Consider the following 15565-nt stretch of genomic DNA (forward strand, 5'->3'; position numbering starts at 1 on the left):
TGAAAGAAGAGAAAGATGCCAAGGTCATGAAGTCAGTTTACAAACCAGGCAACATGAATGAAACACCATCTTAAGATGCTTAGCTGCACTCCTACTGGGAGAACCAGAAGGAAAGACTGCCCTACTAGCCGTCCTGTGCGCCAGTGCCGTCTCGTGTCTAGGCTGAGAGGAGACAAGTGTGCTCACCTTCACTAATGCAAAGGGGAACTGCAGTCTCTACCCAAGGGACAGAGGTGTTTATTTTTACCCTTGACCCGGCAGTCCTATGTCTGAAATCACTCTGAAATACACCACACACACAGCGACTGCTGTAAGTATGAGAATATTCACTAGACCCAGCACTGGTCCCTCTCGAGGACGCTGACTGCTCCGTGCGGGGACTCTGCCATGATACATACATACAATGATGCCCTTGGTGCAGACTGCATCCTTTGTGCAGTGCATGGCTTGCAGAGCTGTCTGCGACATCCCTCACCACAGCATGGGTTGCAATAGTACAACAGCAGGAACCAAGCAAGTGTCCTTTGACAAGGAATAGGCAAACGGAACAATATACATATGAAAGAGAATGTCAGCACCCTTGGAAAATGGGTGGGGAGGCTCCCTTGTCTCTAAAACACACTGTGACACAGTATGGTCAGGGTCAGGGATGTGGCTTAGGGAGTAGAGTATGCAAGACCTCGACTCCCCCCACATCTCATTACCCATGTGTATTATCAGTGCATGCCTATAACCTCAGGGCTTGGGAGACAGGAGGATCAGAAGTCCAACATCATCCGAGGTCTCGTCTCAGGGAAAAATAAAAATAGAGGCTGGGGCCGGGCATGGTGGTACATGCTAATCCACAGAGGGAGGTGGATCTTTATGGACTTGAAGCCAGCTTGGTAACAAGTTTCAGACAAATCTTAAAAAAAAAGGAAAGAAAGAAAGAAGAAGAAGAAAAAAAGAGAAAGAAGGAAACAGTAGGAGCGGGAAAGATGGCTCAGTGGCTAACAGAGTTAAAAACGTGTATTGTTTTGCTTACAGAGGACCCACACCGGACAGCTTATAACCACCTGTAACTCCAGTTCCAGGGGCCTGACGCCCCCTTCTGGTCTCTACAAGCAACTGCATGCATAAGTGCACAGACAGAGGAGACAAAACACCCACACATATAAAATAAAAAAATCAATCTTTAAAACAAAACAACAATGAAACCAACCAAACAAACACACCAGGCATGACTGCATGTGCCAGTAGCCCCAGCACTGGGTGGCAGGGACAGACTGGAGGACGACAAGCTTCCACTTTTGCCAAAAAGGTGGAATTCAAAGAAGATGGCATAAATCCCACACTGGTCTCTTGCATATGATCTTGGGGATGCACATGCCTGCCACCAGGGTACCGTCTACACACACACACACACACACACACACGGATAATCTAGACCAATGGTATAGTGCCCTGTGGGTTATGTAAGAATGAGGGAAAATAAGAATATTTGTATTTGTAGGAAAATGATACAATAGAAAAAGAATTAAGACAGGCTTAGTATGGGGTGGAGGAGGGGATGTGACAATGGCAGATGGGGACAGATTCAGTTAAAATTCCATGAATGCAAACCGGATATGGTGGCACACCTGCAATCCCAGCATAGGGAGGCAGAGGCAGGTGGATATCTGTGAGTTCCAGGACAGCCAGGGTTACACAGAGAAATTCTGCCGTGGAAAACAAAATCAAAATAAAACAAAGCAAAATCCCATGAATGCAGACTATGTTTAAAAAAGAAAATCGTAAAGGAGGTTGGGGATTTAGCTCAGTGGTAGAGTGCTTGCCTAGGAAGTGCAAGGCCCTGGGTTCGGTCCCCAGCTCTGAAAAAAAGAACTAAAAAAAAAAAAAAATCGTTCAGAATTTAAGAGCTCTTCCCATCCTCTAAGAAGGCCTGGGTTCAGTGCCCAGCATCCATGTTAGAAGGCTCAGAGTACCTGTCCCTCCAAGGGATCCAATACCTGTATCAAACTTCTTTGGGCCCCAACACACACACACACACACACACACACACACACACACACACACGGGGGGGGAGAGAGAGAGAGAGAGAGAGAGACAGACCATGTCTATTTTTAATTCTTTTTTTTTTTTCTTTTTTTCGGAGCTGGGGACCAAACCCAGGGCCTTGCGCTTGCTAGGCAAGTGCTCTACCACTGAGCTAAATCCCCAACCCCTATTTTTTTTTTTTTTGGTTCTTTTTTTTTTCCGGAGCTGGGGACCGAACCCAGGGCCTTGCGCTTCCTAGGTAAGCGCTCTACCACTGAGCTAAATCCCCAGCCCCCCCAACCCCTATTTTTAACTCTTAAAAACAATTCTTTAAAGTGTGCGTGTTCATGTATGTGTGTGTATAGACACTCAAATGCATGCATGTACACATAGGTAGATGTCAGAGAACTTTCAGAAGCAGGTTCTCTCTGTCACCAGGTGGTTCTGAAAGTGTAAACTCAGGTTATCAGGCTTAGCAACAACGTGATGCCTTTACCTGCTGAGATACACTCCAGCCCCTCACTGGGGGATTCTAGGCAGGGGCTCTACCACTGAGCCACGCCCCCAGCCCCTCACTGGGGGATTCTAGGCAGGGGCTCTACCACCCACCTTCCTACCTCAGCCTCTGTGGTGGTTTAATATGCTTGGCCCAGGGAGTGGTGCTATTAGGAGGTATGGCCTTGTTGGAGGAAGTGTGTCACCCTAGGGGTGGACTTTGAGACCCTACCCATAGCAGCCTGGGAGACAGTCTTCCCTTGGCTGCCTTCAAAACAAAATGCAGGACTCTCAGCTCCTCCAGTGCCACACCTGCCTGGAGGCCGCCATGCTTCCCACTACAACGATGATGGACTGAACCTCTGAACATGTAAGCCAGCCCCAATTAAACGTCGTCCTTTATGAGAGTTGCTATGGTCATGGTGTCGGTTCACAGGAATAAAACCCTAACTAAGGCTTCTCAAGCCCTGGGACCACAGGCATAAATCACCGCACTCAGACCATCTCAATGTTACAGATAACTGAGGCCAACCGAGAAGTCTCCCCCTCAAAGCAGCCAGCCGGGGAGATACAGCTGGCACTTGGTCATCCCGCCTGGATCCCGGGCTCACCTACTGTCGGGCACCCACCTTCTGGAAGTCCTTCTTGGAGATGAGGCCACGGGGATCGGTGACGTAGTCCTGGAAGGCCTCAGAGCCCACGATGTCCTTGAGCTTCAGAAACATGTCGAAGAACTTGAGGATCATCTCCACATTGGACGAAGACTCCACGAGCATGTCCACCATCTGCCGTGCGATCATGCCGTTCACCACATTTCCTGCAGGGGACCTGGGTCAGTGCCACTGCCCAGCAGTGCATGTGCTCTGGACCCCCGGGTTGCTCTCTCTCCAGCTCAGAAGCCACCCATGGCTCCCCAGGACCCACCCAGTAGATGGGCACTTCCTGGCCCCCTGCTGTGCCTCTTGGAAGAGGATCATCTTGTGATCTGTGGGGTGCCATGGCCACCTTGCTTTTGATAAGGTCCACCCCTCTCACTGGGTGGAAAGATTATCAGCGAGGACAATGGAGATCCAAGTCAGCAGTGGGGGCCACATGCCTGGAGGCTGTGTCAAGATGCCTCAGGAGAACCTTATGAGGGAAACATGGCTGTGTGGTTTCCCTGGCAAGAAAGACTTAGAGAAACTTCCAGGTATATAGCTGGTAAATAGTGGAGAGAGGATTTGCACCCAGAGCTTTGTGAGCTCTGAGCTCACACACCTAAAAGCTCCATACTAATGAAGCTGGGTATGGAGGCTCATGTCGGTTATGTCAGCATTTGTGAAGCTAAGCCAGGAGGGCTGTCATGAGTTCTGGGCTAGCCTGGTCTATAGACCCAGAAGTGGGCATTGGCAGGCAGTTATTAGCCGCCATGTGGGTGCTGAGAGCTGAACCCAGGTCCTCTGGAAATGCAGCCAGTGCTCTGATTGCTGAGTCATCTCCCTAGCCCTAGTATGTATGTATGTATGTATGTATGTATGTATGTATGTATGTATGTATGTATGTATGTATGTATGAATGTATGTATGTATGTATGTATGTATGAATGTATATATGTATGTATGAATGTATGTGAGTGCTCTATCTCCCTGTATGCCACAAGAGGGCATCAGATCCCATTACAGATGGCTGTGAGCCACCATGTGGTTGCTGGGATTTGAACTCAGGACCTCTGGAAGAGCAGTCATCTCTCCAGTCCGCTCCAGCCCTAGTTTTTGTTTCTTTGAGATAAGGTTTTTCCATTAGGGCAAGCTGATCTGGACTCACCATGTAAGCCAGTTATTATTATTATTATTATATTTTTATTATATCAAATAAAAGGCTTAAGTTGCTAAATTCCATGGGTATTTGTTATGCAGCAGGGCTGGTACATTTAATCACTATCCATAATTATATTGGTTTGTTTACTAACTCTCAAGTTCATAGATAAAGTCTTCAGGTGACTCATCTTATTAAAATGCCTCTGTGGAATCAACAAATTAGCATCCATATAGTCAGGGCTTGGCTCATACACAGAGCCCGGAAGGCGTCTGTTGACCTTGTTCAGCAACCTCGTCATCACCATTGCCCTGGCATAATGTCAGGTGGGGCTCAGTGGTAGGGTCTCTGGGGTCTCAAGCATCATTCTTTTTTTTTCTTCTTCTTTTTTTTGGAGCTGGGGACCGAACCCGGGGCCTTGCGCTTGCTAGGCAAGCGCTCTACCACTGAGCTAAATCCCCAACCCCTCAAGCATCATTCTTGGGTTTGCCTGAACCCCTGCATCGCTCCCTACCCTACCTCCCGGTCTTTACCTTCCAGAAGGGACAGCAACATCACCACCATGTCCTTTTGCAGGTCCAGCAGCTCCTTCAGCAGCTCTATCTGGCTAGAGTCCTACAGGGCACACACACATCAGCTGTGAGAGGCTGGCCTCTGCCAAGTGCCTGCCAATGGCTCCCTCACCTATCCAGAGGGGCCTAAGTCCTCATCTTTCTCTCTCTTACCTCTGAGGGACCCCGTGTCCAAACATGTTCCTCGGAAGCAGAAGAAGGGCAGAGAGACAAGATTGTGGGGTGGGGTTGGTACCCAGGGGGCAAGTGTGTGAGGGGCATGAGGCCAGCAGATAGGGAAGTTGGGAGCCTTGGAGAGCAGACATTCAGGCTACAGGCAGACAGACAGACAGACAGGGACAGGTACTGTGGACAAGGGACTCAGATCTTAGAAGGATGAAATTCCAGCATGGTGTGCGGTCTACAGGGAGAATGGCCATTCTGGAGCTTACTGTGATGGGTGGTAGGACCATGAGGATATACAAGAGGAAAGGGTGCTGCCAAGGTGAACAGCCATGCAATTTCTGGTATGCCACTTGGGGGACATGAAAACATAGTACCTCCCCGGCCACAGTGTCCAATGGGGAGCTCACAGACACCTCTGTCAAGGTCCCCCATCGTGGCATCTGTACTATACCGAGTCACACGTAAGTGCCATTTGTGACTCACATGACCTTGCAGCCCCCAGCCACCCTGCTGCTCTCTGAGTTGCTCATTCTGACCCTAAAGCAACCCACAGTTCCAAAGTTTGGTATTCTGACCCAAGGTCCCAACAAACTAGGATCCCAATATCTCTAGGTTCACTGGCCTGGGCTCTGTGCCTTCCCACGAGCCTGTCTTGTCTTAGACGCCACAGTTGAGGGGTGAGCTATAACTCTGTCAGAGCTCAAGGCACTAACTCCACATCCTGGCTCTTGGAATGAATACATCAGTGGGTCTGGCCAACCAGAACTTTCCTCCCTCCAGCTGAGATCACTGGGAAGAGAGCAGTCAGAGAACCTTGGGTCTTTTTTTTTTTTTCCTTCTTTTTTCTTTTTTTTCGGAGCTGGGGACCGAACCCAGGGCCTTGCGGTTGCTAGGCAAGCGCTCTACCACTGAGCTAAATCCCCAACCCAACCTTGGGTCTTTTATTTAAAACTTTTAGGAAAGACTTGTTTCGCACTGCCTGGAGCTGTTAGTGTGGTGAAGAAAAGCCTGGCCACCATTTTTTCCCCCAAGCCTTAAGTAAATGATTCTAGGCAGAGGCTCTACCACTGAGCCACGCCCCCAGCCCCTCACTGGGGGATTCTAGGCAGGGGCTCTACCACTGAGCCACGCCCCTGGCTCCTTGTATTGACTACCCCTTATAATCTGCATCTGGAATATGGCTGATGAAATATCACAATAATTATCCCACCAATATTGTAAGATTACATCAGCTTCATACATCCAACTGTACTGAGAAACTAAATTCTCAGTTCAATTCCTTTTAAAATCAGATGGCATCCTACAGGGTGCCTGGGGCACAGTGGGCAAATTAGGAGGTCCCTCCTTCCTTAAGACACTGCTTTGTGGGAAATTATATGGAATACTTGTCTGCCACCTGCCGGACAGTTATTGTACTACACCAATGTATTTTGTAGTGGTTAGGCTGTGTCTAGCGCCACGTGGTTCCCTGCAGTGAACAAACTCCCTTAACTGTACATGGAAAGGAAGCCTTGACTAAGTCTACCAAGCAGAAGCACACGAAATGGATGGAGTGTGTGCGAGCCATTCACGAGGCTTCAGAGGAGCAAGGCGGCGGGGAATAGGAGAGGGCTTGTATTCTGGGAGCAGGATCCTTACTTCATGGGTACTTGGCACGGGAGTCTTCTGCCGCAGGCAGGGTAAAAGAAGGAACACTCCTTCAGCCCTCTGTCCTAATCTAGAAGCATAGTCCCACCCTATTCCCCAGAGCTGGAAGAATCTGGGATGGCCTCATTAGAAGGAAAATGATACGAACCAGTCAGTGGAGAGTTCTGGACAGGAGGGATGGTCTCCAAAGTCAAACCAATGAAAGGATAGGTGGGAAATGAGCAGATTGGTGGGGTGGAGGAAGAAGCATGAGAGGTCCAATTCAGAAGGGGTTTTGGCTACGGGGAGTGAACCTGTCTGGAGCATGCGCAGAGCACTAGGGGACCGACCAGTGGGACAGGGGCCGGTCTGGAGATTCTAGGGAACTGCTGGAGGCAAAGGGCTGATCTCAGACGAACTCAAACCTGAGCCAGCTTCATCATCATGTGTGCGAACACGTGCAGGAAGCCCACCACAGCATCCCAGAGGCGACTGTGCGCTAGACTCTGCTGGTTTCCGGTGCAGGGTCCCTGGGGACAGAGGGGTGGCCTGAAGCCCCAGCAGGAGTGCTGGGCGAGGGCAGCTCTGCCTCCTCAGGTCCCGAGTGCGGACCCTACCTGGATGTACTCAGTGAGGCTGTTGAACACTTGTTTCGCTACCGACATGGCTTTGGAGAAGTTTCTCTTTCCCTGCTCCTCAATGACATCCTTGCCCGAGTAGTACCAGTAGAAGTCACTGATGGATTCCTGTGGGACCGTGAGGGCATGAAGGGTGCTGGAGCCATACTCGGTGCTTCGGGCCCCTGACTCAGGTCCCATGAGGCTGGCCTCCCTTCCTTACCTGCAGCCGCAGGAGGTAGTCCACTGTGCAGATGATGATATTGATGGTGGTGGTGTTCCCAGTCTGTGTCCGTAGGTAGTTTTGGAAATCTGAGGAAATGAAAAATGTATTCATTCAGCGACGGTCCGTGTCTGAGGAGACACCAGTGTGTCTATTCATTTAGGGTTAGGATTAGGGGTCGTACTTTGTGCCTACTGTGAGCCAGAAGTCATGTGATTACCTTTATAAGTCTGAAGTATGTGTGTCACACAGGGATGGAGGGTCACTTATATATTTGTCTAAAGACATTGTGGAGGGCCTTCATGCCGCAAATGCAGTATGGATTCAGCCTCCCGCTTCCTTCTCCTCCCTCTCTCTATCTCTCCCCCCCTTGCTTTGTAAAATTTAAAAAGATTAATGTATGGGCTTGGAGAGATGACTCAGTGGTTAAGAGTATTGGCTGCTCTTACACAGGCCTGGGTTCAATTCCCAGCACCCATATAGTGGCTCACAACCATCTGTAACTCCAGTCCCCAGTGATGGGCGCCCCCTTTTGGTCTCCTCGAGAACTGCATGCACATGGTGCCCATATAGTATGTAGGTCAGATACCCCATACACACTAAAAATATTTTTTCATTCACTTAGGTATGGGCATGATAGTCCCTGTCATTAAATCCAGCATTAGGGAGCAGTCAGGTGGATCTTTATGAGTCTGAGGCTAGCCTAGTGTATCTTGGGCAACTTCCAGGCCATTCAAGGCTACAGCGAAACCCTCTCTAAAGTTTTTCAATTGTTTATTTCTGAGGAGAAGTGGGGAGGGGGGTACTTGTACATGCTAGATGCTAATAGGTCAGAAGTCAGCGCTCTCCACCCACCAAGTGGGTCCCGAGAACCAGCTAACCTCAAATCCTCTTACCTTAGACTCCCACCTACCAGAATTACAACTGTGTAACTAACCTTCACAGCCAGCTTCAACTGTTTTAATTTATATTAATTAATTAGGTCAGTAAGTTAGTTAGTTTTCAAGACAGGGTTTTTATGTATAGCCTTGGGTATCCTCAAATTAGCTCTGTAGACCAGGCTGGCCTTGAATCCAGAGAGCCACCTGCTTCTGCCTCCTGGGTGCTGGCATTGAAAGCATGAGCCACCGTTCCCAGCTTTTAATTGTCTTTGAATTAATTTTTCCTGAACAAATATTTAATGGGTAAGTACAGATAAAGTCCTCCACTTGTTTCTCCTTGTCCTTCTCTTTTGTTTTGTTTTATTTTGCTTTGCCTTGCTTTTTGAGACAGGCTCTCATGTAGCCCAGGCTAGCCTTGAATTTAGTACGTAGCTAAAGAGACTGGCAGATCCCTGGTTCAGCCAGTCTAAGTGGTAAAGTTATGTGTGTATATGGCCAGGACACTTGTTCTTCACTGAGAAATCCTGTTTCAAGACTATAAGGCAGAGTGTGACAACAGGAAGACACTTGATGCACCACAGTCACACGCATCAGAGTCACACACACCACAGTCACACACACCACAGTCACATACACATCAAGTCACACTCATCAGTCACATACATCACAATCACATACACCACAGTCACACTCATCACAGTCACACTCATCAGTCACACACACCAGTCACACACACCACAGTCACACACACCAGTCACACACATCAGTCACACACACCACAGTCACACACATCAGTCACACACACCACAGTCACACTCATCACAGTCACACTCATCAGTCACATACATCACAGTCACACATACCATAGTCACACACACCACAGTCACACACACCACAGTCACACACACCACAGTCACACACACATCAAGTCACACTCATCAGTCACATACATCACAATCACATACACCACAGTCACACTCATCACAGTCACACACACCACAGTCACACACATCAGTCACACACACCACAGTCACACACACCACAGTCACACACATCAGTCACACACACCACAGTCACACACATCAGTCACACACACCACAGTCACACTCATCACAGTCACACTCATCAGTCACACACACCACAGTCACACACACCATAGTCACACCCATCACAGTCACACACATCAGAGTCACACACACCACAGTCACACTCATCACAGTCACACTCATCAGTCACACACACCACAGTCACACACACCATAGTCACACCCATCACAGTCACACACATCAGAGTCACACACACCACAGTCACACACACCACAGTCACACTCATCACAGTCACACTCATCAGTCACATACATCACAGTCACACACACCATAGTCACACACACCACAGTCACACACACCACAGTCACACACACCACAGTCACACCCATCACAGTCACACACACATCAAGTCACACTCATCAGTCACATACAATCACATACACCACAGTCACACTCATCACAGTCACACTCATCAGTCACACACACCACAGTCACACACACCACAGTCACACACACCACAGTCACACACACCACAGTCACACACATCAGTCACACACACCACAGTCACACCCATCACAGTCACACACACCACAGTCACACACACCACATACACACACACCACAGTCACACACACCACATACACACACACCACAGTCACACACACCACAGTCACACACACCACATACACACACACCACAGTCACACACACCACAGTCACATACACCACAGTCACACACACCACAGTCACACACACCATAGTCACACCCATCACAGTCACACACATCAGAGTCACACACACCACAGTCACACACACCACAGTCACACACACCACAGTCACACCCATCACAGTCACACTCATCACAGTCACACACACTACAGTCACACCCATCACAGTCACACACACCACAGTCACACACATCACAGTCACACACACCATAGTCACACTCATCACAGTCACACACATCAGAGTCACACACACCACAGTCACACACATCAGTCACACACATCACAGTCTCACACACACCATAGCCCTACACCTCACACAGTCACACAGTCACACACATCACAGTCACACACATCACAGTCACACACATCGTATGGTCACACAATCACACACATTATACAGTGTCATAGATACAGAGAAACCTCTCATAGATACACACACACACACACACACACACACACTTTCCCTCTGGGTGGTTTGTGGCATTCTGTGTACTGTGAGCATTGTAAACGCAACCATGTGACACGCTTGTCATGGGAAACAGCTCGCAAGGAAGGTTGGCCAGGCCTTAGGCTGCTTTGTCATTGGTTTGGAGATAAAGTCTCACTGGCTCACTGGGCAGCCAGGCGACTTGGACTCCTCCTCCCCCTCCTCCTTCCCCTACTCCTCCTCCTCCGGTCTGAGCACCGGGATTGCAGACCTTTGCCACCAGGCCCAGCTTAACTGTCCCTTAGTGTAAGCTGTTTGAGCCGCACGGCTCTATTTTCCCGTCAACACGGTGTTTAATTAGCGGGCTGTGTCACACTGGATTTTTGCTAAATTGGCACAGTGAAGGCAGAGTCTGTGGAAATTCTCTCTTCTGCTGAGAGAGGATCTGTACATCTCCTGGGAAATGTTTTCTGTGGTAAACAAATGTATAAATCAAATAGAGTCACTTTTAAACACCAGGCAATTCGTTCGTCGGTGGACTCTGGCATTGATCCTCTGGAGAGCGCTGACTAATGCCCGTGGGAAAACTGAGTGTGACCAATTGCCCATTTGGGGAAGGTGACTTCTGGCCAAACTGGATTTTGGCAGACTGCCTTTGGGGAGTGGGACTGGCCAGAGTGAAAGTGAACATAAGCGGTTTGCTTCCAGAAATTTCAGAAGCCAGAGAAACTTGTTACTGTTGTTTCTTTGGGACAGGGTCTCATGTCGCTCAGGGTGGCTTCACACCGCCCACGTAACTAAAATGGCCTCACACACTGCGCTTCTTCGGAGAATAGAGTTAAGTATAGACTAAGGCTGGACAAGGTCTGCACGGCTAGGGAAGTCATCGCCGGGAAGAGGAGAGATTGGAGATTAGCTCAGGTGACTTTTGGAAGCCCACCCTCCTGTCTCACCGTTGTTATGGCCCTCGCAGAGCAGCTGCAGGAAGCGGAACAGGTCCTGTGTGAACTCATCATCTGCCATGACTTTCTCTCCTGGGTGGGAGGGAGGGGACCCAGGAGGGGTCAGATGTGCCAGGACACAGCACACACATGCACACAACCCATGCACACTGCACGCGCATGCACAACGGACGGGGTGCTGGAAGGAGCAAGCAACACTTCAAAGACACTGTGAGGCCTTCAAGACACCAGCCAGTGAGCTCTGTAGCTGGAGACCCGAGGAACTGGCCTCCTCATTGGCTCGTCAAGCTAGGAACTCAAGTGTCTTTCTACATCAGTGTCCCTCCAATGTCACCACTTGTGTGACATCTAGGAGTGACCCAGCAGGCATTCAGCAGCTGGTATAACCCTGAGCCGGACTCCAGGCTGCAGGGGTTAATGGATTACAGGATTGGGGTCATTGCGCACAAGGTTCTGGGCAGGGGAAGACTGGGCTGGGAAGTGACGGGGGATTGAAAGCCAATCAACTGGCCCCAAAGCCTCAAAAGCAGCCAACCCAGGAGAAGGAGAAGGGAAGTGTGTCAACATGGTCCAATCAGAATAGACATCTGAAAGAAACCAATCACAGGTGGGCTGTAAGGGCTAGATTGGGAATGGGCCAATCAGAGCAGGCGCAGAGGGCACGCGCGGCACCAGAGTGGTTGCCTCCAACAAACGAGGACCATCAGACTAGGTTTGAGACGCACAGCGCAGAGAAGGTGGGAATGGGGGAGGGCTCATCCCACCCTGGACTGGGAATCTGGGTTTGGAAGCCACCAAAATATCCAGCTGTAAAGGAACCTTGACTGTCTTTTCTAACTTCTGTGTTACATACGGGGAAACGGAGGCTTACGTTAAATAAAACCGATTCATAATGTCACCGGGCTCTGAACTCGGGGAACCTTCTCCATGGGAACCCCCGAAGGGGCAACCGCCCTGACCTCCCTGACTGTCCCAGATCCTCAGCCCCAGGGGGTATCGGGGTTAGAAGGGGGGGGGCGCAGCACAGCAATGGATGGCAGGGAAATTACCGTTCTGGCGATTGATGACTGGGGCAGCCAACAGGATGGGAGGAGGAAGCAGGAGAAAAGAGGAAAAAGAGACAGAGACGGACAGAAGTACAGCGACATGGGACAAAGACAGACAAACAGAGAGAAAGAAGCACAGAGAGAAAGACAGCAGTAAGGAGACAGGAGGGAGTGGGTTAGCAAGGAAGAGAAATGAGGAGGAGGAGGAGGAGGAGGAGGAGGAGGAGGAGGAGGAGGAGGAGGAGGAGGAAGAACGAGAGAGAGAGAGAGAGAGAGAGAGAGAGAGAGAGAGAGAGAGAGAACACACAAGTACACAAGAGAAGCAGGAGGCAGAGGAGGTCAGGGTGGAAAGTTAGACACGTCAAAACACAGCAAAAAGGAGACTCCATTAACCGGATTAGGAACATTAATGAACAGCAACCAGAATGAGACTTGGGGCACGCGTAGGGCGGGTTCACGTGATGGAACACCAGACTGAATGACACCGGGGGTGGAGCCCATGGGAAGGGAGACCCTGGAGGCACGGGGTGCGGTGCTCAGGACGGGGGATCACAACCCTGGGGACCTAAGGGGACTCTTGGGAAGAGGGATGCCTTGGGGAACTGGGGCTATGGGCAGCCTGTGGGCAGAGGAAGGGATCTTGAGGAAGGTGATGCCCCAGGGAGAGGGGCACCCGGAAGAAGGTCTCACCAGTCCCGTCTTCATTCACCATGCCCAGCCCCTCCGCCTTGTTCTGCCTCTCAAAGGCATTGAGGTCCAGGACGCTGAGGAAAGAGATGATTGAGGTGAGGAAGGTCCAGTTTCTGTCTTGCATGACCTGGCGGCCCTCACCTCGGCTGCTGAGCCACAAAGGCCAGGCATAGTGTGTTAGAGACAGCAGACGGAAGCTACGTCCCCACTCACCTCCCTCCTTCTGGAGACAGCAATCCACCCTTCACCCGCCATCTTCTTCCTATCCAATCCCTCACCCTCTGCCTACGCCCCACCCTGCCCTTCACTCTCTCCTCTATCCATGCCCACATTCCTACCCCGCCCTCTTCCTTAAGCCTCCGCCACCCTGGCCTCGTGAAGTGAGGTGGGTCTAGTATGCAAGCTGAAATCACGAGGACACAGAAAACATCAGTTAGCAAAGCCTACAGAGGGGTAGAGAAAGGTCGGCCGACAGCAAGAAGGGAGGAGAGATAATGGCAGGTGAGCCATGGGAATCCGGTCATCTAAGCGCCCACGAGCCCTGCGGGGACCCTCCTGTGATCGTCACTAACCAGGGTTCCACTTGTCTGCACCTTCATTACTCTCTCCTCTTGCCCCTCCCTTTGAGACAGGGTCTTATGTGGCTCAGGTTAACCTTACACTCTCTGTAATCCTCCTGCCTCTGCTTTCTGAGTGCTGGGGTCCCAGGCTTGTATCACATTTTATCTTTTCCTCCATGTTGGAGAAGGAACTCAGGTCTCACACAGCCCAGCAGGTGCTCTGCCACCAAGGTACAGTGCCAGCCCATAACTCAGTCTCAGTCAGTCAGTCACTCTGTGTCTGTCTGTCTGTCAGTCAGTCTCAATCTCTCCCTCCCCTCTCTCCTCTCTTCTCCCTCCCTCCCTCCAACTCTCTCCCCTTTCCCTCTAAGACATGGTTTCTCTATGTAGCCCTGGCTGTCCTGGAACTCACTCTGCAGATCAGGCTGTCCTCAAACTCAGATCTCCCTGCCTCTGCCTCCCGAGTGCTGGGGTTAAAGGTGAGCAACGCCACGACCCACAACTCTGTCTTAAAACTTGGGATAGGTGAGATTTCTTCTTTCCACGGTAATTCCCCTAGTAAACTCTCTAGTGTTTGCCCTCCTCTGTGCAGGGCCCCGTTCCGGGACCAGGAGCACTGGCAGAACTGGAAGAGAGACCTAGGGTCCCACCCACCTGCACGTTTGCATTAGCGCCTGGATACTCTGGAAGAAGCCCACTTCCTTCTTGTCCTTCAGGTAATCCAGCATTTTCTGCAGTGGGAGTGACAGGAGATGGGGGTGGGGGGCACCTGGAAGCCACTCAGGAACACCCACCCTCCCCACCCCCACCCCCTCTCAGCCCCTCCTCCCAAGATCCTGCACGGCTGTTACCTGCTGCACTTCAGCGTTCCCTCCGTTGAGGATGGAGATGCCCAGCTTCAGGGTGGAAGACACCATGGCACCCGTCTCTCCTGGAGGTCACAGAGACAAGGTCAAAGAAATCCATCAGTAAAAAAAAAAAAAAAGTGGTCTGTTCAGCCTGAGGTTTCCACCCACCCAAAAAAACTACCATAGGTACAGGAAGGAAGGGGACTAAGCATGTGCTCAGACAGGCTCTACGTGTGACCAAAGAGTGGAGGGGAGACTCGAAAGACAGACATACAAAAAACTCTGCTGGAGCTGGGGTGAGTTTGCAGGTTGGAGGCACAAAGAGGGGGCAAGCAGGGTGGGCAGGGAGTGGGTATCCTGGGGAGGATGCGGTGGGTGTGTTCACAGGGGTAGGGGGATGCTGGGATTGGGGGGCACAGACGGCACCTTTGCAAGCACTGATCATCTGCAGTACCATCTCGGCGGCACCCCGGTTGTGCAGCCTCGACTGCTGGTACAGGAGCCTCTGCTTCTCCATCTCCTTCTCCTGGGGTGGGAGCAGGCTTTAGTGCTCAGCGCTAGCCTGGGTGTCCAGGGCCCCGTCCTCCCCCATCGTCTGTCTTCCCAGCTCCAGCCACATCTGCCAACTCTCCAATTGTGAGATCTCTCCATGCCCCGAGGGGCTTAGTTTGTCTCCTGTACCTGGCTCAAGTCTGCAGACCTCCAGCAGGTCAGAGCCTAAAGTCTATGAACATGTCCATGGAAAAGCCCTATGTTCCTGTCTATCACTCTCTACTGGAAACCTGGCATTCCTTCTGCTGTGGAAATGCTGTCAGAACCGTTGCTATTGTTACCAAGAAGACTCACAAATGCACCCACGCCATATTACTGT

At 50.7% G+C, this 15565-nt stretch overlaps 2 protein-coding genes across 5 annotated transcripts in view; one reads left to right on the forward strand and one right to left on the reverse strand.

Moving 5' to 3' along the window:
- LOC103689966 (MARCKS-related protein-like) overlaps positions 1–15565 on the forward strand; it is a 980777-nt gene that overhangs the window by 381766 nt on the left and 583446 nt on the right. The window lies entirely within an intron of this gene.
- Positions 1–15565, reverse strand: part of Ryr1 (ryanodine receptor 1) — a 131228-nt gene that overhangs the window by 29551 nt on the left and 86112 nt on the right. For 2 of the 4 annotated variants that reach the window (NM_001419537.1, XM_039100852.2), the window contains 11 exons: positions 15121–15220; positions 14698–14777; positions 14501–14577; positions 13287–13360; positions 12600–12617; positions 11542–11622; positions 7509–7597; positions 7286–7414; positions 7094–7198; positions 4839–4920; positions 3141–3328 (listed from right to left, as the gene is read on the reverse strand). In NM_001419537.1, the coding sequence (NP_001406466.1) occupies positions 3141–3328; positions 4839–4920; positions 7094–7198; positions 7286–7414; positions 7509–7597; positions 11542–11622; positions 12600–12617; positions 13287–13360; positions 14501–14577; positions 14698–14777; positions 15121–15220 (1023 nt within the window). The remainder of the gene's footprint in view (positions 1–3140; positions 3329–4838; positions 4921–7093; positions 7199–7285; positions 7415–7508; positions 7598–11541; positions 11623–12599; positions 12618–13286; positions 13361–14500; positions 14578–14697; positions 14778–15120; positions 15221–15565) is intronic. The other 2 variants (XM_039100854.2, XM_039100853.2) reach the window with 1 other exon arrangement.

This window comes from Rattus norvegicus, chromosome 1 (genome assembly GCF_036323735.1).
Source record: "Rattus norvegicus strain BN/NHsdMcwi chromosome 1, GRCr8, whole genome shotgun sequence".
In the NCBI taxonomy this organism is placed as follows: domain Eukaryota; kingdom Metazoa; phylum Chordata; class Mammalia; order Rodentia; family Muridae; genus Rattus; species Rattus norvegicus.